Source organism: Mustela putorius, unplaced genomic scaffold (genome assembly GCF_011764305.1).
Source record: "Mustela putorius furo isolate JIRA1106 unplaced genomic scaffold, ASM1176430v1.1 tig00000129_pilon_pilon_pilon, whole genome shotgun sequence".
Taxonomy (NCBI): Eukaryota; Metazoa; Chordata; class Mammalia; order Carnivora; family Mustelidae; genus Mustela; species Mustela putorius.
Window position 1 is genome coordinate 10,552,088 of NW_025421290.1, and position 23,935 is coordinate 10,576,022.

General features: G+C 43.4%; 1 protein-coding gene across 1 annotated transcript in view; it reads left to right on the plus strand.

Moving 5' to 3' along the window:
• Positions 1 to 23,935, plus strand: part of PELI2 (pellino E3 ubiquitin protein ligase family member 2) — a 188,732-nt gene that overhangs the window by 27,489 nt on the left and 137,308 nt on the right. The window contains exon 2 of the mRNA XM_045069790.1: positions 22,944 to 23,073. Coding sequence (XP_044925725.1) covers positions 22,944 to 23,073 — 130 coding nt within the window. The remainder of the gene's footprint in view (positions 1 to 22,943; positions 23,074 to 23,935) is intronic.

Sequence of the window (23,935 nt, forward strand, 5' to 3'; positions counted from 1 at the left end):
GGCGCCCCAACTCCCCTCTAATTTCTAACTTCTTTCTTAGGTAATGAGAAACCCGGTTCCTGTTGTCTACTGAGTATCCAGACAGAGCTAGTAGAAGGCCTATTAGATTTGTGGCAAGGAATGGTCTCATGCTTGTGGGGGCTGGTGGGCACAGCTGGAATCCAGTGGACAGAAGCTGCTGTCCACAGACCTGGTTTCTTCAAGGAAGCCTTAGCTTTGCTCTTAAGGCCTTCCAGCTGATTGAATTAAGGCCCACACACTTACTTAGGATAATTGTCTTTACTTAAAATCACCCGAGTATGGACTTCATATCTTAAAAATACCTTCATAGTAATACCTACAGAAGCATGTGTGTAAGTGGGGATTGCAGCTTAGAAGAATTGATATATAAATGTGACCATTGTACCTCCTAAGAGAAGCAGTAATAGAACTGCTAATTCATGCCTTCTAGAGAAACAGGTAAGGTTTGTACATTTTTAAGCACTGTTTTCTGTGTAAAATTTATAAGTGATGAATATAGACTAGTACTGTCAATGGAGATGGACAGTTGTCCCTGTTGCTGATAATCTTGTTTATCATCTTCCTCACTGGACCCCTAATCAGTCTTGCCCTGTGGCCCCAAACTTGGTATGATTTCTGGTACAGTGACTCACTGTTGAAGGAACAAAATGAGCAAGACAATCCATCCTAAGACTTCTTGATCACCAAATTTCTCCTTTGCTAGTGCTTCCATTAAGCAAGAGGAATGAAGCCATAGCACCCAGCTTGGAAGGGACAGAAAGAGACCAAAAGATGGGTGTTTGGTTAAACTCTGGATTCCAAGGAAACGTTTGACAAACATTCTCTTTGCCTTGGGTTAATGCTGAAACAGTTCACAGAAAGCCTGAAATCCACCCCTTTCTCAGAATCCCTGCGGTCCCTTTTCCCATCCTTACCCCCCCTCCCCAGGTTCTGCTTGGTGAGTTTCTCTACCTTGCAGAAAAGGATACCTTCCCATTGTTTGAAGCTTTGAAATAGAGTAGTTCAGGGCATTAGCAAATAGTAGCAATTCACTTTTTTGCTGTTTTGGAGTCATACAAACTGTCATTTATTCAATCCTGTCTTTTGAGGGTTTCTCCTATGCCATGCATGTGGGCCGTAGAGAGGAAAAGATAAGGACTCTGCTGTGAAAGTATAAATGTGCTAGTGCTGCTTTTCTGACTTCAGTAATGCATGCTAGTGTTTCAAAAGGGAAAAAAAAAATTATCTGGCATGCCCTGTGTTGACTTACATTACTGTTACAATGTTACTTAGGTATGTACAACTGTGTCCCTAGGAATACACCCTTTGTACTTCTATCTTCTATTGCCAATTTGTGATGCACTATAAAACTAGAGTCCCTGAAAACTAGAGTCCCTGTATTAATTTAACGTGACAGATGATATTGTTTTGCTAAAACAAAAGCACCATTTGCGATCCAAAATACCGCATTGACTCATAAGGGCCAAGGCTTTTGAGTTTGGCCTGCCTCTGCTGCCATGACATGACTCAGACTTCCCACCAGCAGTTTGCTCTTGGAACTGCAGAAGCCTTTGTTCTGGATTTCATTTGGCCTTCTGCTGACCCAGATGCCTCATCTGCATAGTAGGTCTGCCTCTGTTGGTTTCTTGTTCATGCCAGACAATTAAAGTGTTAATAGTTTGCTCCATCTTGATTCTAAATGCCGGACAAACTGGGATGCTGGAAAAAGAAAATAGAAAGCCCACTGCTTGATTTGGACCCCTAAGAATAGGTGTGTGAATCTCTGTTAGAGAAACCAGGTTCAGTAGAGAGAGCTGGGCAAGTGCAGTTACCATGTGATGAGTTGGTGCTGTACTGGGATCATGGGTGAGATGCCTGGGATGGTGGACAAGATGTTGGCATTTAGGGAGAAACTCGAAGGATGAGAAGGAGCTAGAGAACGAACAGTGTAGGGAAGGCCAGGGGAGCCTGTGGCATGGGTGGTTCAGGGCTGTCGGAAGGTGATGTCCTACAAAGAGGGACTTCTGGAGCTGATGGTAGCCTTTGAACACAGTACTTACATAATTCTGGTGTTAACATGTGGAGAAATAGTTCACTTGTTTTATAGAACACTCTAGGATTAAAGTCTTCATTTTTCTGTTGATGAGTAGTGTCTTTTTTATAGCTTGAGCTAGAATTTCTGTGCCATTCCATTTACCTTTTTCAGCATATGGCTCAGCAGTGCTGCAGGTTGATATATTCACTTACAGATTCATCACCACAGTCCAGTTGCAGAACATTTCCGGACCCCTGTAGTGTTCCCTCATGCCAGTGTAGTGAATTCTGCTCCCACCCCTAGCTCCAGGCAGCCACCAATCTGCTTTCTGTCTCTGTAATTTTGCCATTCCTAGAAATACCTATCAATAGGCTCATAGAGCATGGAGTCTCTTGTAGACACAGCCGGTTTCATTTTCTAGATGTTTTGGAGCTTCCCCCCTGTTGTGGTACATGTCAGAACTTCGTTCCTCTTCATGATGAAGTGACCTTCCATTGGATGGAGGTACCTCATCTTATCCATTCATCAGCAGATGGGCGGACCCTTGGATTGTTATTGATTTTTGGCTACTGTAAATAATGTGGTTATGGACCTTCCCTTACAAGTCTTTACATAGACCTAGGTTTTCATTTCCCTTAGGTGGATATTTAGGAGTGGAGTTACTGGATATAAGAAGTATATCTTTAACTTCTTTTTAAGAAAGTGCCAAGCTCTTTTTTCAGCGGGAGCATCTTACTGTGTATGGGCTTATCGGTGACAAGTGATTATGTATATGGGGCGGAGGGAGGAGAGGACATGCCATCGGCCTGGTGGGATAGGTCGCTGCTGTCTCCTGCTAGATGTTCTGCATTCCTTCACCAGCACCAAGTTTGCAGGATGGCGTCTGGAGAGAATATTGCTTTCATTCTGTTCAGTGTTTTTCTCTTTATGGGCTCTGGTTTTATGTGAACTTTCTGTCTGACACGGAATCTGGGGAAAAACTACCCGTTTGATCTCCATCTGGGTTAAAACAACACCCTTCTGCCTGTCTGCCTTGCATTGGAATACTCTGGCCCAGCTTCTAGGGAGAAGCCAGCAATGTGGAGAAGGAGTGGGTATTTCAGTGTGTGGTTGGGGTGTGTGTTGAAAAGGAGAACTAGGGGCGCCTGGGTGGCTCAGTGGTTTGGGCTGCTGCCTTCGGCTCGGGTCATGATCTCAGGGTCCTGGGATCGAGCCCCGCATCGGGCTCCCTGCTCCGCGGGAAGCCTGCTTCCCTCTCTCTCTCTCTCTCTCTCTCTGCCTGCCTCTCTGCCTACTTGTGATCTCTGTCTGTCAAATAAATAAATAAAATCTTTAAAAAAAAAAAAAAAAGAAAAGGAGAACTAGAGTATCTTTTGGTCCTTACCACTGGACTATTTTGACCGTGGCGTTATTAGTGTGACAGGTTATCTTGGAATCAGCTTAGGTACAAGACTGAATGTTTTATGTGTAAATAGCCTGGGAAGAGACAGGTTGAGGTTTAATGCTGTAATAGCATTCGATGCGAAGTACAGATTACCTCATACCTTTCGGTCACAACATGAATGCCTTGCCCAGATCGGTGCATCTCTTCCCCTTAAATCTGCCGCCTTTCCCTTGACTCCCTCTCTGTAATTGGCACCCCAAGCCATGATGCAAACCGGGACCTGGAAGTCAGCCCAGATGCTTCCCTCCTGCATCTCACGGGTCACTGAATTTCAAATTTTTCCTCTAGTCGGGTTCCTCTTTGCTGCCCCGGCCAGGTCTGCTGCCTCCTGATTCCTTTACTTTTCTCCCTCCCAGCCTGTCCTTTCCACATCCTGATGCTTCTGGAGGGATCTGTTAGCAATGCCAAGCAGTTTACATGACCCTGTTAGGATTTGTGTAAAAATGTGTGCGGTCCGTGTTGCCTCGAGGAGGAAGTGTAAAAGTTCTTTGGTGTGAACGGGCCTTCACGGTGCGGGCCCCATCTGCCTCCAGTCCCCCAAGTACAGCCTCCAGCCTCATGGGACTGCTCGGGGCTGCTCAGATGTCCCTCCTTCTCCGGAGCTTCCGGCTTTCACAGACCCTGCCCTGGTTGTCGGGGAGAACTGTTCTTTCCCACCCCGGTCTGCTCCGAACCCCAAAGTTCATCCCTCCAAGACTGCATGTAGGTGCCCAGGCTACCCCAAAGCTTCCTAGATACCTTACCTCCCCTTCCCCCAGCCTGCCCCACTCTTCCTGTTGCCTCCCTGCCCTTTTCATGCCTCTCTATGGGCCTTGGTCCAAGTACTGCAGTCGTGTGCCCGCTGTTCTGTCCTCTGGGCTGGGCTGTGTACTCCTTGGTAGCAGGGAGTTCTCTGCAGTTTGGGACCCTGGCTTCTAGACAGTGTGTGACACCAGAGGTGGACTTGGTGAGGTTTTGCAGGTATGGAGCTGAGGAGTCTGGGTGAAAGTAGACACTGTGGGAAGTGAGAAGCCATCTGTGAGTGCTGGGACAAGGCATGTTGGGTCACTCTGTGCCTCTCAGGGAGGTTTAGACCCAAACCCACCTGCTGACTGAAAGAGTTTCATAAGCGACACCATATCCTGTGGTTTCTAGAATCAGAATCCCTCGTGCTCAGAAACTGTAGAATTATATTTCACCAAATCCTTTATACTAGGGCTTAAGTATCCCCCCTCCCCGTTAGCCTCAGTATGCATGGATCCTGCCACGAAGGTAAATAAACATTTAAACCAGAGCAGTTATCAAATTGAAAGAAGAGTTGTGAAGTTAGATGCCAAAAATGCATGAACCTATTAGGTAAGCTTTAAACCACATAGCTATGATTACTGATAAGCGAGGGCTTTGCGTATAAGGTACTTCTTTCCCGTTTAAATTTCTCTTCATGTGTAGTTCTGCTTCATCCTGGTTAGATATTCTGGACACTGCAGTTCATTCTTTATCCTTTTTTATTTCTACAACTTTCCAAGTGTAATCACACATGGAATCATGCTTTGTAAAATAACGCCCGCCCGAAGGAGCACTGGAGCCCATGAAGACAATGCCGTGAGGGGAGAAATGGAAGCATCCGGCTCCTCACCAAGTATTTCTCCATTCGGCTTCAGTAATTCCAGTTTCCTTGGAGATTGGAACCCACCTTTTACTTTTTCAACTATATCACAATGGTGAAAAATCTTTTTGTCCTTCAGCTAGATTAATTTTTTTACCCCACCTTCGAGAATCCTGTTGGCTCTGCTCATTTGCAGATTATATCATTTCTCATACCTTTGCAGCATCTGTGAATGAAGTGTTAAGATCTCTATTTAAAATACCATATACTTTATATTTCCCTTGGTTTAAGAGCTCACCTATCTTTCAGAGGATAATGCAAATATTTTGTTCTTTTTAAAGGACCCTTAATGTTTTTCCTCTCATGTGCAGAACACACATCTTTCCCCCAGGCCTTCTTCCTTTTTTGATGGTAGTGGTGGGAGACTTAACAGGTCCTGCTTTCCTATAACTTTCTGTGCTGACCCCAGCTTTGTTGTGGACAAGCGTAGTGGCCTTTCTAGCAGTGTGAGGTATGGATATTACCAATATTAAGAGGAAACTTTAGTAACTTAGATCTCTTGCTACCTTGCTTCTCAGGGCAGGTGTGAGGATAAATAGGGTAAAGTGCTTTGATCTTCTCAAACAAAAAAACCAGTCTGAGGAGGAAATGTTGTAGGGGATTATGTCACTGGCAAAAAGCACTATGGAACTGCCAAGTGTGTCTGGTGGTTGACTCTTGGATCCAGCATTCACTGCCAAAATGCCATCTTGAAGGTAATGGTTCCCCGTATATAACCAAAGTAAAGAAATGCACTTAAACAGAGTTTAAGAATGAAGTTGAATTTTAATGAATGCCCTTGTATGTGGATCTGGTGTAATCTTATCATGGAGCGCATTGTCCATTACTCTTTCAGGGTTTTTTTGTTGTTGTTTGGTTTTGTTTTTTTTGTTTTACCATTTTAAAATACCTTTAGTAGTCACTTCAACTTTTTCAGGTTAGCTTTTCTATTTGGCGCAATACTGAGGGGTAGAGTATTTGTTAATGAATTTGGGGGAGTATGATTTCACATTAATAAGAATATTTAAATATCCACTTATACATTTTGAGGTATTTACTGTACTTGGAAACTATCTTGACGACCTTTTACTTCCACAATTCTCAATCTCTAAAAGGCCATCAAGTAGGTAAGGGGGAAGTCTCAAAAGTGTTTGCTGGAGAAACTTGATATGGACACTGGGTGGACACAGGAAAGAAGCGCGGTTTAACTGACAGGAGACTTTCTGCAGAGACCTGGCCTCCGCTGGTGCCGCAGCCGGCAGCAGATGGCTGGCTGGCCTTCTGTCTCCAGGGCGGGCTGGCCTCTCGCCAGCAGGGAGAGGCTGGGCCAGGCGGTGCCCAAGGTTGCTTCAGACCTTGCAGAATCTGTGAGATTACTTTTTGAGCATTAAGAACTTAAGAAAACGAGGGTGGCAGGAGGCACCCTTGTCGTGTTGACAGCTGGAGCTGAGAATGGGTGAAATGAATTTGAATGGGGGTCGGTAGTGCCATGTGAGGCCTCTTGGTAACTCGGAGAGCAAGTGCAGGGGCTTCAGGGCCCAGGGCCCTTGCCTGTCAAGCCCCTCCTGTTCCACCCTGCCCTTGTCTTCCATCTACTGGAGAATTTGTACTTCCTACCCAATGCATTGCCTGATGGTTTCCTCTCCAGTGAACTCTTGTGAGCCTTGTTTGTATCTGCCTCCTACCGACTGGGCCCAAAGGCTCCACCTTCAGCTTTTCCTCAGCACTCCCCACAGTCCCATTCTAGAACCACGCTCTTCGTAGTAAATGGCGTGAGAACCGCACTTGCCTCAACATGTTGTGGGAACTTGACCAGACCTCAGCCGATGGAACACACCTGTTTAGTAAGGACTTAATCAGAGTGTTGGGATTTTCACCGTGGCTCTGTCACCTCTCAGCTCTGGGATGGTGGGTGGGTGGCTCAGCCAGTGCCTCAGTTTCTCCTCTGTTGAAGGGGGTATTTACAAGCTCCCCTCCCCTGTAAGTTTATTAACATTAATTGAGTCAATACATATAAGGCACTTAAGATAGTGTCAAGTCAGCATTTCATAAGTTATAGCTCTTACCTGGATCAAAGCTGAGAACCAAGTTATTAAGAAACAAATTACTAGTAGAGTTTAGTTAAAATGGAGCAAGTTTGGGGCTAAGAAAAAAATGATACTTAAAGATACTTAAAAAATATTACCTAAAATAACCTAGCTGAATTCTAATAGATGTTTCCTCTCTTGAAATAGCCCAGCATCGTGCCATCCTAGGTGACTAGTGCACAGGGTCAGGAAGAAGCCAGGCTCCTTTTAGCACTCAGAATTGGTGTCACATAGTACAAGCTGTCCTATTTCCCATCTGCGTTCTAGCCCTTAGGGAAGAGAACAGTCAGGAAAGTGGTCTCAACTGTAAAGAGGAGCTGGAACTTGGATACATCATTTAGGGTCTTATTGTCCCAAATAGTCACATGACCACGCTCAGCTCCAAGGGTAACTCAGGGGTTCTTGCCTTGCCACTGGATGGCTGTGAGACTCTGGGGAAGTTGCTTAACCTCTCTGTGCCTCTTCTGTGGTCTTTAAGACAGGAGTACCTGTGTCACCAGGTTGTGGCGAGGATTACATTAATACATGTGGAACATTCAGGACTGTACCTGGCACGATGGAAGTATTGTGTATACGGCAATGATTATGATTATTTTGCTAAAAGGAAGCAGGGAGGAGAAGTATGGAGGGATAGGAAAAACCAAAGACCGGGCTTCCTTGATGGCCTCCTTTTGGGAGGTTTCTGGGTAGCTGAGCTATGTTGTGATTACTATAGGTCTCAGTAACCTGGAGCTTCCTGTCCTGCACAGGTCTTGTTTAGAGGCCAAAAGAGGTCTTTGGGTGAATCCCGAGAAAGGTTTGGGAGCTGTGTTTATGGTTTTGACCTCCCAGTTTTTCATTTTTAGTTCTTCCTTTACTGTAGCTTATCATTAATTGTCACGAATATACCAAGGAAGTAAGTTAAGGAAGCCTTGCATTTATAACCATATATATTTTTAATATTTTAAAGTTTTTTTTTTTTTTTTTTAAAGATTTTATTGGAGAGCACAAGCGGGGGGAGCAACAGAGGGAGAGGGAGAAGCAGACTCCCCGCTGAGCAGGGAGCCCGATTCGGGGCTCGATTCCCAGACCCCTCGATCATGACCTGAGCCAAAGGCAGCGGCTTAACTGATTGAGTCACCCAGGCGCCCCACATTTATAATCATATTCACTTACAGTTTTAACATTCAGTCTTCCGTATAGCAGGCGTAGTAGTAAAATAATGGCTATAAAGTGAAGCTTCCTATATTGAAATAGATTTCTAATTGATGTCAAGTAGGAAATGGGTGTTAATGGAAAGCAGTATGCCGTGCAGTGGCCTGTAACCCCTCTTCTTTTCTCTGAGCCGTCCCCTGTGTGGGTGGTGACCGCAAGCACCTACCTTGGCAGCTCCCAGACTTGAGAGCACCATTCCAGGAAATAGTTACACGTGTACCCTAACAGTGGGATGCCAGTCCAAGTAGACTGGGGAACTCTGGCTTGCTGTGTGTTCCACGTGGAGACTCACGGGGCAGGTTAGTGGATGCAAAGCTCGGAGAGGGACGACATCAGAGAAGCCTGCTTCGTATTCTTGGGTTCATTTGGCAAACTCCTTTGAAAATGAACTTTTGGACTTCTTGGCCTGAGTAGTGCTGCTTTTAAGTATTCTGGAAGATCAGGGTCTGCATGTAGTGTGTTTGGGAATATGAAAAATCCTCCCGTCCCTCAAAGTTTCGTTTCATAAATAACCAGGCTCTAATTCTGGGAGTTCCCTGCAGTTCCTGCTCTTGCTTCTTATTGGTCAGGGTGTAAGTATCAAGCCTAATTCCTTGTTCATCTGCAGAGGAAGTAGCAGGAAGGTGGTCACACATGAGTGAAGGGAAGGGTTGTTGCCTGATAGTGGTGCTGAGCATTCTTTTAGGAGTTCGTTAATCCAGGATAGTTCAGATTTAAAATCTATGAAGGTCTATATCTGCAAGCCCTTGAGACCATTTTCGTACTCTAATGATAAATTATGTAAGGTAAAAATTTGAAGATTCTGCATAAAAGAATTAAGCACATATGTCACAATATCCGCAGTAGACCTAGAGAACTTAATTTCCTAAGAAATATAAGAATGATGGGTGCAAAGAGCTTTTTGTAAGGCTAATAGCTTCCCCAACTATGAAAAAGCCAAATTCTACTTGTGTGCCAAAGATAATCTGTGTGCCAGTGGTATTTGTGAATGTAGCCATTTAACAGTTCAAGCTTTCTTGTGGCCTTCTACTGAGTATAAATGTAAATCTTCCTGTCCTCAGAATTGACTTATTTCTTAAATTTTAAAATTTCTATGTCTTGTTTCACATCCAAATTGATCAGTACTGTGCCATTAGAAATAAAAAGGCGGCTACCTTACTTAATATATGCTTTTTAAAGTATATAATTCTGATTTTTAAAATATTGAACATAGATAGGTCTGAGACACAGAAAAATATAAAATTACATAATTCTAGGGGCGTCTGGGTAGCTCAGTGGCTTAAAGCCTCTGCCCTTGGCTCAGGTCATGGTCTCAGGGTCCTGGGATTGAGCCCCGTATCAGGCTCTCTGCTCAGCAGGGAGCCTGTTTCCCCCGCCCTCTCTCTCTCTCTGCCTGCCTCTGCCTACTTGTGATCACTCTCTCTGTCAAATAAATAAATAAAATATTTTTTTTAATTACATAATTCTGTGTCTAGCCATAATCACTTAATATACTGGTGTATTTCAGTTTTTCCTATGAATATTAAATACTCTGACAATGTTAAAGGTACATTTTGTATTCTGGTTTTTATAATCCTTTTTCATTGCTATTAAACATTTGTGGTAAACACAGTTTTGTGTAGAATTACAGGATTGACTTAATCCATTATTTTTGAATGTTTAGGCTATTTGCAGTTTTTGCCATTATGAATAATGACATAATTAACATCTTTGTGCATAAAACTCTCATTTCAAAATAAAGTCCTGAGAATAGATCTCTCAAAATAGAACTACTAGGTATAAAAGTACCTAAGTACTTTTATAAGGGTGTTGCTACATGTTGCTAAGTTATTTTACAGAGATTATACCAGTTAACATTCTCTCCAGAGGTGTGTGAGAGTAAGGGGTCACTTTAATAGTTTGGTAATTTTATTGGCAAATAATAACCCTTAATTTGCATTTCTTTGATTACTGATGAGATTGAATATTTAAAAAGTGTTCACTAGCCATTTTTCATTTTTCTGAATTTTCTGTTCATGTTCTTTGTCTATTTTTCCATTGTATATTTATGGGGATGTCGGTTTTTTCTCCTTCTAAAAATATTTACTTATTAAGTTACTGTCATATTATTGCCAATATTTTTTCTAGCTTTGGATAAATAATCTTATAACTTTTGATATGCAGAAGTTCAGATTTTTACGTATTTAAGTGTACCAATCCTTTTCTTTGTAATTTTTTTCACTGTTTTTTGTTTGTTTTTTTGGATTAATTTGTTGGAAAAGAGAGTGAGAGATTGCAGCAGGGGGAGGTGGGGGACAGAGTCTGTGCTGAGCCCACTGACCCTTAGATCATGACCTGAGTAAAACCAGGTATCCCTCACTTAACTGACTGAGCCACCCAGGTGCCCACCACTGTGTTTAGAACATTGTTTTTCATATCCCTGAATCAGCGATCAGCTTTTTTTTCTTTAGTTTTGACTGCTGTTCACATTTATCTTATGTGTATTTCAGAATTTTGTGGTGGAAGTTAAGCTGCAGCTCTAAATGCTTTTTTTTTTTTTTCCTTTTAGTTAGTTGGTTTCCTTACACAATAGAATAATCAGATTTCTTTCCCATTGACTAGTGGTCCTTCTATTTACTACAGTCAAGGTTCTACTTCTGGAATATCTTTTCTGTTCCACTGGTTTTTGGTTTTTGTTCTCAAGTAATACCTTGTTTTAATTATTATAGGAATAATAGTTCTGTATCTTTTCCTATAGTTAATACCCCTTATTTCTAATTCAGTGTTTTTAATTAGGCAAGGACTTTTCCAACCGTGTTTAATAAAAATGGTCATAATAAGCATCCTTATTCCTGGTTTTTAATACGAATACTTTTACTGTTTTGCTTTAAGTAATTGTGGGAAGGAAATACCCTTCTGGGCTCTTAAAAACATGAATCTGGGCGAAAGCAGCTTATCAGATGCCCTTTGAATATCTGTATAAGTCTGAATTTGGAAGTTGTTTATAAAGCGAATTTTTATAAGTGAATCACACTTTGCGAGAACTTACATCGCACATTCCAAAGTATGTCCCTAGAGAAAATGTGTAGGCCTCAAGCAAAATACATTTTTTGGTGCCAGAATCTTTCCTTTCCCTCAAAGACAGTGGGACTTTTTTTTTTTTTTTTTTTTTTTTTTAATTCCCACTTAGAAAAACCTCTTCAAGAAGGAAGATGGAGTTTGAGAATGTGTTCTTGATGCTGGCATTATTCTGAGGAACTCTTAGAAACAGTGTCCAAAAACATTAAATTCTGGACCTCCTGAGGGAGAATTTAAAGTATGATTCAGGATCCAGTACCAAATGGCTAGGTGCCTGGAAGATGCCTCTTGATCTGACTTGTTCTGTCTCTGTTCCAGCACCAGTCCAGTTGAACTTGCTGGGATGATAGCCCTGCCATCTTGTTTGGTAGCCACTGGCCACATGTCACTATTGGGCACTTGAAATGTGGCTGGCAGGAAAGACGGAATTTTTAATTTAAGTTCAGTCAAAATTTAAATAGCTGTATGTGGGGGCACAAGGTATTACTTGAGAACAAAAACCAAAAACCAGTGGAACAGAAAAGATATTCCAGTTGGTTAAGTGTCTGACTCTTGGTTTTGACTTAGGTCTTGATCTCAGGGTCTTGAGATCAAGCCCTACATTGGGCTTGGTGCTCCGTGGGGAGTCTGCTTGAGATTCCCTCCTTCTCCCTCCGCCCCTCCCCCAACCGCACCCCTGAGCACTCATTTGTTGTCTCTCTAAAATAAGAAAATAACTCAAAAAGGTTTTTATTTGATAGAGCACAAGCAGGAGGAGCAGAAGGGGGAGAAGCAGGTTCCCAGCTGAACAGGGAACGCAATGCAGGGCTAGATCCCAGGACTCTGGGATCATGACCTGAGCTAAAGGCAGCCGCTTAACCAACTGAGCCACCCAGGTGCCCTGAAAATAAATAAATATTTTTTAAAAAGAGCCGCATGTGGTTAATGGCTACTATATTGGATAACACAGCTCTATACAATGAATCAGTATATATATCTTAGGTCATTCATACCTCTCAAACTGTGCGTCTCTCTCTGAATATGGCTGGAAATTTCCTAAGAGTCTTAAATGTCAAGAATTTATAAATTGGAAGATTTGGGAAGGAAATCTATAATGGTCTGATTTTTGAATTCTTGTTAAGGTACTCCCTGTATTCAGATGATATGCATGGCTGTTGACAACTCCTAGTATCCATTTGAAAAATAATGTGTTTGTGGTCATTGACAAATTAACATATTCATGATGAATGTGAAGGACTTTTTCCTTTTGCAGTTGCTGGGTTAATATTGCCAAACTGAAGCTCACTTGTAGATCATGTGCTTCTGTAGCACTGAAGGTTGGTTGTCACAAAAACCATTTACTACAGATGCTCAGAAAGAAACCCTCTTGTTAATTGACCTTCACCTACTACTTCTGTTACAAAATGTGGTTTTAGAGGTGCTTCCATTTCTTGAAATAAACTTGATTTCATATCTGTTCTAATATTTTCTAATCTTGTATTTCAACTATTATATGTAGGTCTTCTAGAAATAAAAGAATCTTTAGAAAAGGTACATGAAAGGATGTGAATCCATGTAGCCTCCATATGCCTGATGTGAAGCCACCACTGGCTTTAAGCTTTGCAGCTAGCCAAATGCAGTATTTCCATTTGTTGTAAACACTTCCCTCCCCCCTCCCTGTTCTGTCATGGGTAATTGATTAAAGTGAATATATTTTATAACCATCTTGAACTTAGTTGTTACATGCAATATCAATTATATATCTCTTAATTCATTAGGGCATTGCCCAACAAGTTTTTTAAAAGTTGGGCTTGCTTGCTCTGACGCATCTATATTTCTAGGAATTTCTAAATTCCATGTGCGTATGCTAAAAGTTTAAAGTAAACATTAGTAAAGGTTACATTAGTGTGAGTCTTTTAGGAGAAATTTTGAAAAAGGAAAAGAGATTTGAAGTAATTATTTTAGTGGTTAGGAATAGTTATAACTTAATGAGAAAGAAGGGATTCCAATGCTAGTTTCAATTTCTGGCTTTAATTCTTTGGGCAAGTAATAAAATCTTTGCCTATCAAGTTCTTGATCTGAAATGCTCAGAGCTTTAGTATACATTAGATGGTGGGCCCAGTGTTAGTTTTAGATGCTCCCTTTTTTGGCAATCTTTGAAATACTCGCTTTTTAGAGGCCTTTTATTATGGTAGAACTTGTATATAAATATTTAAAAGGATCAGTGCTTTGCCAAATAGACATAAAAAATTAGGATCAGATTACTAAATTTGATTTTTAGAGACTAAGACCTTACATACACATATAACTTATTTGAGGGACCACAGCTTTTAACTGACATAATTTATTAAAAAGACCTACAGTTTGATATTTTGTCACCCTCTTTCAAAAGTATACATTTTTTAATGTCAGTTTTTTCTTAATTTAAAAGAGACATATTTGGAATTCTAATCTTTTTCCTTCTGTATAGAAGTCTTTATTAAAACTGTGTGTGTATATATATACATAACGTGTGTGTGTGTGCGCGCGTGCGCGTATGTGTGTAGGATGTTTTGTGTGTCTCTGGCCTAAAGTCTTTAGTTATGGAGGAAGCTACTTACATTAATTTGCTTTTGAAATTCAAAGCTTCATTTCATTTTTGTCCCATAATGCTGAGTAACAACTCTGACTTTTAAAACAACAATGATTTATTCTTATGAGTCCGTGGATTGGTTAAGATGACTTTGCCTTAGGCAGTGATGCCGTGGCTTTCCTTCGTGTTGCCTGCATGTGGTTTGATCCCCTGCATTGTCTCTCCTTAGCAGACTGCTTGGGACACCCATCTTCCTGTGACCATGTCTGAGAGCCCAGAGGATGTACCCCACTGCCAAGTGCACCTCCAACCCCTGTTTGCATCACATTTGTGAACCTCCCTTTAGCCCAACCCAAAGTCCAGGACAAGGACTTTCACCGAAGTTAGAAAGTCATAGCTCAGGGGATGTCTTCAGGGAGGAATTAAGAACTGGGACCAGTGGCCTAGCCTACCACATACCGTTCATACACCTGATCCTTTTAACTTATGTGGTGAGAGGCTAAAATGAGCAAATGTCACAATGATGAAGAAGGAACATTGGGGATTTGATCTGTACTTAATGCAAGAATGAGATAAATCCTGATGTGGATTTTGAACTGTACAAATCTTGAACTATATCAAATCTTCTTCTTTTTTTTTTTTTTTTGCCACACTTTAGTTTTTTTTTTTGTGATCTTTTTCTCTTTTAGGAACCAGGTTACTAAAGAGTAATATTTTAATTTTCACCTAATGTAAGCAAGAGATTCTCTGCCATAAAGCATCGAGATTAATACACGTTTAGTTGGAGATGTTTTGGACTGTTGGAGCCAATGGCAGAGTAAAAGAAATAGTTTTAGATGTTTTGAGGGTAACATAAATAGCTTTCTCTATTCTTGATTCTTTGCATATCTTTAAGTATTCAGTGAAAAATGCTCTGCTGTTGGCTCTCTAGCAATGCTTAAAAATCAAAGATTCAATCAAAGTAAAAGGTAGAAAAAGTAAAAAAAAAAAGTTAAGTAAAAAATAAAAAGTAAAAAAAATTCCTGTGTGATTTAAGTGATGGTTCCAATTTGAAATGAAAAAAGGAGAAGAAAGTCTTGATTCCCGCCAATGACTGAGTATTAGATGAGAATGATCTTTTCATAAACTGTCTTTGTTTTTAAGGTAGACTGGATTTGCTTTGCAGGGTTCCTTGGTTTCCTTTTGATCAGCATGGTTGGAGGACGAAGCACCTAGGGAGGGGTGACCCTCTCTGTAGGAACTGAGTAAATGTGAAAAGAAGGTCAGATGGTCCAGCAGTCAGTGTGGGTGTGGCACCAGTGAGGCTGGGTCCCTACCTCTCGGGAGCCCCTCTCCCAGCACACCACAGCAGAATGCAAACCTAGAACTTTCCGCTTTCCTCCTTGAGAGGAAGGGAGAGTACACTTCTGAGGAGTCCAGGAACTTGAGCCAAGTCCCCTCTGGAATGGGAGGGAGAACTGGGAGGGCTCCCTGGGTAAGGTCTGCCGCAGAGGGGCTGGAGAGGAGTGTGCCAGTGAACAAAGCCCAGAGGAACAGCCCAAGATCTCCTATTGTGGGGACAGTACTATGTTCCTGATATAAAAGACTTTGTAATAGTTCACCTTGGTAAATGTTTTGGTTTGGGGATGCTAAAAAAACAAAAACAAAACCCAAAAAACAAAACCTCAAGATAATAAAAAGGCAACCTGCAAACCTAAATGCCCTAAAGATCGGGGAGGCTTTTGGAAGGGGTTCATGTCTGTAAAAGCCGGTAGTTTATGGAACTGCCAGGACTTCACCTTCCTGAGCCAGGACCACGGTTTTAGCCAGTGAGACGCCTTCTGTGTCCATCCGTACTTGGAATGCTCCAAAGAGGCTTGGGAGTCTCTGAAATAGAATTTGTAATTTTGTGTTGCTCTCTCTGTAGCTGAAGAAATAGGCCCTGGGTAGGAAGGAGTGGGAGCTAGAACTCCTGTCTCCCAGTCCCCCGAACCACTAAGGTGGTAACTGTGTTACTGAGCCCCGCCTCAGTTTTAAGGTGCCATGTAGAGGGGAAGGGGCTTAAGCAAATGGGAAGGAAACTTATCGAAAAGCATCCAATCAAAATGGTGTAAGTTACAAAGGGAAGATTAAGCCCTTGAGGTTGCTTGGGTCTGGTAGAGCAGATAGCTCCTAGAGTTCCATGACTCCGATCCCACATTCTGGGTCCTGATTCGGAACCTAATGTTCTGGTTTGTTTTTTCCCATTATGTTCTAACTCCCTTTCGTTGGTGCTTATCAGTATTTTTTTTTTTTTTTTATCATTTTGTTACCTTGGCTGCCGTCACTCAGGAGGCAAGAAGGGCTCTTGTGAGTATCCTTAGCCCCTGGCCCTGGGGCTTGACCCCCCCACCCCCACTGCGGACACCTCATGGGGGGGCATTCTTGAATGAATGTATTGTTTTTATATTGATTGGACCTTGAGTAGCTACTTGAAGCAAGGACCATTTCCAACCAGAAATGGGACGTGGAGAATTCTCATTTTCAGGCTGAGCCCAGGACGATTTTCTGAATGAACATCATGATGTTTTAAAAAGCTGCAGCAGGTAATCACCAGAGGGGAGAGACTGTTCAGGTCCTGTCATAATTAGTTCTTTGGCCAGCAGTGCATGTCAGTTTACAGAACCCTACACCATGCAGCAGTGGTGTGAGACACAGAGGAATGGACACTGTTGGATCCCAGGCTTTGGATAGAATGCTCATTTGGGCAAGGCCAGGCCAGTTGCGTTCTGACAGTGAGCACTGAGTCGGGGCTGTAACAACGTCAGGCTGGTGTCCGGCACTTACGGGCTCACATGCACGTTCTTGCACTTGCGCTAGCAAGTTCACTCTCCGGGTGAGCTGCTGTGTGCTGTGTCCGGGAAGGTGCCACATGGCAGGAGTTCATCAGCCTCTGTGCCCTGTCTGTACGTCTTGTTTGTCATGTCCCTGACCTGGTCATCTGCTGCATACAGTTTGCTTTGGTTTCAGGAGTTGTTTGTGATTTGTCTGCACCAGGGACAGAAATGCTGCTTTGGAGGGAGGACAGGATGTTCAGACTGCGGCGGGAAGCTGGGCTGCCTCTGAACCTGGTCTGCCTCTGAACCTGGTCTGGGATGCTGTATTCCACGTCCTCTTTCCCATGTCCATGTGGATGCAGCTGCAAGTTCAAGCTGCAGGATCAAATGTGTTGCCTCCCAAGTGGGACGGGGAGCCCCTGGCACACCTCTCTTGCTGTTTCCTGTAGAAAATTCTTTCTGTTAAGTGCATGTTTAGGTGGCAGGCATCTCCTTGAGAAGGTATCTTGGTGTTATATGCCAAGAAATGCCTTAACTTCAGAAATTGTCAGCGTCTACTGGAAAGCATGACATTTGGAGTCAGACAGAAGCAGGTGTGCATTAGGGTTCTGTCTGCCCTTTCCTAGCTCTGTGTGTCTGTGTGTGTATTTCAACCATTCGAGCCCGTTGCCTGTCCATGGAGAGTAGTAATGCCTCCCTCCTGGCTTTCCTTGTCCCGTGGTAATGCACAGAGAATGATGGTGAAAACATACATGAACTCCACAGTTGAAACCAGAAAAAGCCCTTGATTTGTGAGGTTTCTTGCACAGATTTTTTGTTGTCATTCACAGCATCCAAATACCTTTACTATTAATACCCACTATTTGCCCTGCATATAGGAAGAGTTAAATTTTCATTTCACACTTACTAAATACGTGGATTTTTTGGTTGTTGTTTGTTTTTTTGTTTTGTTTTATCTTAATGGGAAGCTTGAAAAGCGACGTGTGGGTTTGAACCCAAATACCCCTGTTCAGCTAAAACAGGTGGCAGCAACACTTGGAAATACTATTTCTACAAACTTACTGGCCGAAGATTTTGCCAGGTTGGGGGACATTTTTGGGTTCTTCCTTGGAATGGTGACTTTTTGCCTTTGTCGGGAAAATCACCTCTCTGGGCTCTCCTCCACTGTATAAATGATGGTCCTTCTCTCTTGTCAGCTTCCCTGGGTGGGTCTCCATGCCTGGGTGCCCACTATGCTTGGGTGCGGTGTTGGGTGCTGCGGTTGGACCAGACGGTCCCTGGGGGAAGCTAGGCTGGATGGGGAGGCAGGAGGTGGGAGTGGAAGAGCCTGTGATCACGGTCAGGAAGAGGTGACCATGCTTGATAGAGCACTTTTCCTGTGTGATCACCTATCCCCAACTTAGTGGTGTGAGACAGCGACCATTCTTCTTTATAGAACCACTGTGTGGGTCAGGAATTCAGGCCATGCTCAGCGGGGCTGTTTTTCTGCCCCGCATAGTATCATCATCACTTGGTCATAGTTAGCTGGGAGATAGGCTAGTCAGGAAAGTTCAAGACTGCTTCATTCATATGGCTGGTGCCTTAACTGGGTGCTCAGAAAGCTGAGCTCAGTGAGCCTGCTGACCAGAGTACCTAGATGTAGGTCCCCCAGCATGGTGGTGGCCCCAGGTCATTCCCATGGCTCTTAAAGGCTCACAAAAGACCCAGGCAGAAACTGTGAGGCTCTTTCAGACTTGGCTCAGAACGTCTCAGCATGTCACTTCCCTCCTTATCCTGTTGGTAAGCGAGGCCCTAAGGCCAGCCCAGCTGTAGGAGTTAGACTCCCCCTCCCCCACCTGGGAGAAGTCCTGGGCACCTGTGGTCCTCTCTGATCTGCCACACTGATCTGAGAGCCAATGGAAAACTTTCAGGGTGGGCTGGAGGTTGGACAGGTGATGGCAGGACCCGTGGCCAAATGTACTTTCTGGTTTGGGGCAAAGATCAGGTGATTGTGGTAGGAGTAGTCCGGGAGTCTCAGAAGCAGGACTGTGGGAGAGGGGCGCTCTGCGGCGGTTCTCGGTTGTGCGGGGAACAGGGAACGGGAGGGGAGGCTCAGAGGGACACACAGGGTCAGGGGCTGGCGTGTGTTTCCTTGTTCACTCTGGAGATGGATGGGTCCCCAGTGACCCTGGTCTTTTCCAGATCATGGTAGGACATTTTGGTTCTATGAACTGGCCTTTTAACTGCGTAAACACTGTTAATTCCCTTGTCTTCAGTGATGACTTTCTCCTGTTCCTAGGCCTTCTGCCTGTGACTCGAAGGGGTTATTTCTTAAAATGGTTGCATTTTCTAGAGTCTGCCCTTGCCTTCTGGTCCTTGACTTCTTCATTCTACACTTTTTCGTGATTGCAGCTGCCACACTTGGGTGGAAGAGTCCTCCAGGTCTCTAAGTCCTCTCGCCTCCCAAGGGCTTTCCCTGGATATCCCTGGAATTCCTGTTCTGCTTCCTAATAATGCCATTCCCCACCCCCCACCACCCTACTGAGGCCAGAAGCCCATAATGGGGGCCATTACACCTCTGCCCCTCCACCCTGTGCAGCCGAACAAGTCCCCAGGTGCTACTGATACTTGTCTTACGGCGCTCAGCCGTGGCTGCAGTGCGTTTCCCTATGTGGCTGACGGATACACATGCCTGCAGCCCTGTGCCGGACTCCACACGTGAAGCTCTAGAGACTTCGGTGCGCATGTTTGATAAAGCTTCCCCGGAGGTTCTGATGCTTACCTCGCACTGAAGACAACACTTAGGAACTTTTCAGCTGATCTTCACAGTCCTTTCCTCGCTGCTTTGGTCTAGGCTGTTAACTACTGGGACCAGTTACCATCGGCGTGGTGGTTCAAGACCACAGAATGGATTCTCACGGTTCTGGAGGCCTCCAGCCTGGAACCACAGTGCTGCCAAGGTCATGCTGTCTCGGGGGGCTCTGAGGGGCGGGGTCCTTGCTTGTCTCTTCCTGCTTCTGGAGGCTCCAGGCATTCCTTGGTTCACAATTGTCTGTTTGTAGTTTCTGCATCTCTGTTCACATGGTCCTGTGTGTCTCTTACAAAGATGCTTGTTACTGGATTTAGGGCCCTCCAGTAACCTAGGATGATCTCATCTCCTTGGTTTTAACTACATCTGCAAAGACCCTTTTCCCAAAGGATCCAGGACATGGATCCATCTATTTGGGGGACACCATTCAACCCACTACACTTGCCTGTGGTTCGGCTGGCCGTCCCCGTCTGACCATCTTGACTCCAGGCTGCCAGTCGTCCGGCACCCTGCTGCCCCAGCCATTACCTTATGTCCAGTCGTGTTAGTCCTTTGCTTATATCTTACTGCTCCCCATTCTTCCAAAGAGCCACACCCTCATGGAGCACCAGGCTCTCATTGTCACCTTACCCTCCACCGCTCTTCCATGGGCCTTGATGCTCTCACAGTACTGAATTACCCACACTCCTTGCCTTTGTACGTACTGTTGCCCTGCATTCCCATTTAGTCCGGTTCCTGTTTCTAGACCATTCACACACTGCCTCTTCCACGAAGCTCTCCCTGATGCCTCTTCCCACATGCTTTGTGCACTAGTCCCATCTTGTTGCAGATCTTATCACACTTGTTCTTATACCTTTCTCTGCTCTTAGGTGGAGAGATCTGAAGACCGAAGCTGATATTCATCACTGTAGCTCTAGGACTTGGCATTTTTAATACTGAACGGCCATGTAGCTTCACCTAATTAGAAACTTGTCTCATCATAACACTGGTTTTTCCACCATCACCTTAATTATTTCTGGTACGATTGTTCCCCTATCATCATTTATCTGTATTGAGTGAGTAGGTAATCTGTCTGTAGACTGGCATAGTGTTGGCTTAACGCACAGCATCTGCTTCTATGCTCAGGTCTTTTTAAATGCTTCTGTAGAAGTTAAGGTGATCCTAGTTTTTGTGCCCCTCACCCCCTTTATAGTAGAGAGGACTTGGGGGTTGTAGGTAGCAGAAGCCAACTTGAGCTAGCCGAAACGAAAGATGTCATGAACAAGGGTCGGCGAACAACGGGCCCAACACAAGCCCTGAAGATCCTCTGTCTCTGGTCACTGCTCTCTGTTCGTCTGCTTCATTCCTCACTTCGCTGCCACTGCGTCACGTGACCGGTCGGGACATCCCCGCGGCTGGTGCACTTATATCGGACAGCTCTGGCCATCCACAGACCCTGGCTGGCTTTCTTTCTGTGCCAATTTTGAGTTTTCCACAATGAGCATGTCCTTGGCCAGTGTGTGCAGATGTCCACCCCCAGCCATTCAGCTACAGTGCGGTGGGGAGTGTGCTGACTGGGCCACTTCTCTCAGCCATGGTGCCTCACACACCTGAGGCCATTAAGAGATGGGTTCCTGAGAGGGTGTGCAGACGTGAGGGATCCCTAAAAGCATCCGACACCCTCTTGCTGTGTTAGATCTCAGCCAGCAGCGTGTAGTTGGAAGATGGGTCAGGGAGCTAGGGAGACCGGAGAGGCACAGGAAATGCTTCCAGATCTTGTCCCTTTGCCTCTGGGCCTCAGTGGGGAACACCATTCCTCTAAACTGTTGGGAGTCCTAACTTTAATTCATTTACATATGTTTCTCTTAATACAGAATGTTCATCTTGATTTAAGTGATCTGGAAATACAATAAAACAGAGTGGGTTTACGTTGGTGGTTTACTCCCAGATAGATTCATTATAGTAGCAATCACAAATCTGTGTAAGAAAATCGTGCATGTTTTGATCTTGCCTCACAAAGATGAGACTCCCAATAAATCATCTCTGTATTCTAGAGACACTTTTCTGTAGCTGATGTTCCTTTGTGATGGAAATGGAAACAGATTAAAAACACAGCAGGAATCACTTCAAGTGATAATTTAAGTCCATGGTCAAACTGTAGCTACCAAATTATAAAACAAATTCTTTGTTTCCACTTTTATTGAGGAAAGTGCCCTCCTGGCCACCTTGTCCTGGGCATGGCTCAACTGGAGGCAAAGGCAAGACTTCCAAGTTGAACTTCTCTAGATAAGGGGGTGGAGAACAGTCCTGTCAGCTGGGCGACTGGAGACACTGGTCAGAGCATACACATACAGGGACCCATTAAAGCCAGAGTCAGAAATAGAATTGGAAAAAGAAATATGAAGTGTAGTCCTGCATTTCACTTATTTTTTATTTATTTTTTAAAAGATTTTATTTATTTGACAGAGAGAGATGGGGGGAAGCAGGCTCCTTTCTGAGCAGAGAGCTCAACTCAGTCCCAGGACCCTGAGATCATGACCTGAGCCTAGGCAGAGGCTCAACCCACTGAGCCACTCAGATGTCCCCTGCATTTCTTTTAAATACGGATATTAGCTTAAGGTATTAATGTGGAGAATCTGCATAAAAATGTTGTTTTTCAGATGACTTTTTAAGTTGTTGGACAGTTTGGACTAAGATTCCTTCCCACCCCCCACCCCCACACACACTTCTGGGCCTCTTTATGGACAGCCTTCTTGTGAAGTCCTATTTTATGTTTAATTTTCACAAGGTGTTTTTGCTCACCTGACAGTTTAAAAGTTCAAATAGAAATGAGAGTGAATGTGGAGAGTTTAGAACTTTTAAGACTGCAAGTAACTAAATTTGGTTTTCTTACACATAAAGATCCTAAAGACATTAACATGATTTGGGAGTGAGAGATGAGGTTTAATTAGTATGCTATTTTCTAACTAGTTCATTTAAAAATATTTCTTGAGTGTTTCTCTGGGGTCCATTAGAACAACACTTGCTAAATTGAGCCGGCTCTAATACAGCCTCTGCAGAATTCTCATTTGCTTATTTATACTGTCTCTTTCCAAAAAGATTTGAAGAGTCTCACTTTATAGGATAGGAAACCTATAATTACTTTGTACATCACTCTTAAATTAAGTTTCTAGAAGTGATTTGAATTTCCTTACAGCTGAAGTCTCCTTTGCAGCCCGTTCCTTCTGTGGGGTGTTTAGTGGGCGATTTTTTTCTTTTTCTTTTCTTTCCTTTTCTTTTTTTTTTTTTTAAATTTTTGTGACCATCCCTGTCTTTTCTCTTATTCCATCTTTTTGTCTTAAAACTTTAAAAAAACCTACAAATAAATGAACTTTGGTTTTTGTTTATAGGTACAATGGTGCTTTACCTAATGGAGACCGAGGCCGGAGGAAAAGCAGATTTGCTCTCTATAAGCGGCCAAAAGCGAATGGAGTCAAACCCAGCACGGTCCACGTGATATCCACGCCGCAGGCATCCAAGGTAGGTGGCTCCTGCAGTATTGGGAAGGTCTTGGTGGGTGGTGACTCATGGTTGCGTCTTGTCTTGGCTGAGTTTTTTTGTTTTGTTTTGTCCCATTTGCTTTTCTTTTTTCTTTTGGTGGGACAGTTTCTCAGTCATTGAGGCCAGAAAGTTTGTTGTTGGGAAGGGCTGTCCTGTGCTTTGTATGTGAGCCACATCCCTGGCTTTGACCCACTAGATTCCCACCCCTAATTGCCACTGCTGTTGGGACAACCAAACAGGTCTCCAAACATGCCACATGGCCCCTGAGTGGTAGTCGGCAAATGGCCTCCCACCCCACCCGCTGCCATGGTGGACCGCTCACTGCTTGGGATATAGTGGGATCAACATATGTCAATTTAGAATAGTTGTAGTTGAAGGGTAAGTGATGTTCTGTATCCTAAAGAGTTTTTGCAGTAAGTCTTAGTAAAACCTCATTAAGATTTGTTATTTTCCTTCTATTTATTGAGTAGTCATTTTCACATAATCTGCATCTACATGGAATTGAATTTGGGTGATTACTAGAAAGACTGGAAGCAAACAGCTAAGTTGTGTAAGAAATGTACTATATCTCCTCTCATAGGTTTGAAACATATAAAATGTTAATTTTTAAGACTACTTTATTTTCTACTATGGAAATAGGGAGAAACCTGAGATCCATTCTGGTTGATATGTTCCATCTAACTTAGATAGGAAAACTTTCTAATTAAGTAAATTATTTAACTTGTAACATAGTTTCCTTTTCTATAAAAATTATATCCCCCCTGAAATATTTCATGTGATGCATTGGCTGTACATGTTTATCATAATGGGTTTGAACCATCTGGAACAAATAAGACTTGAT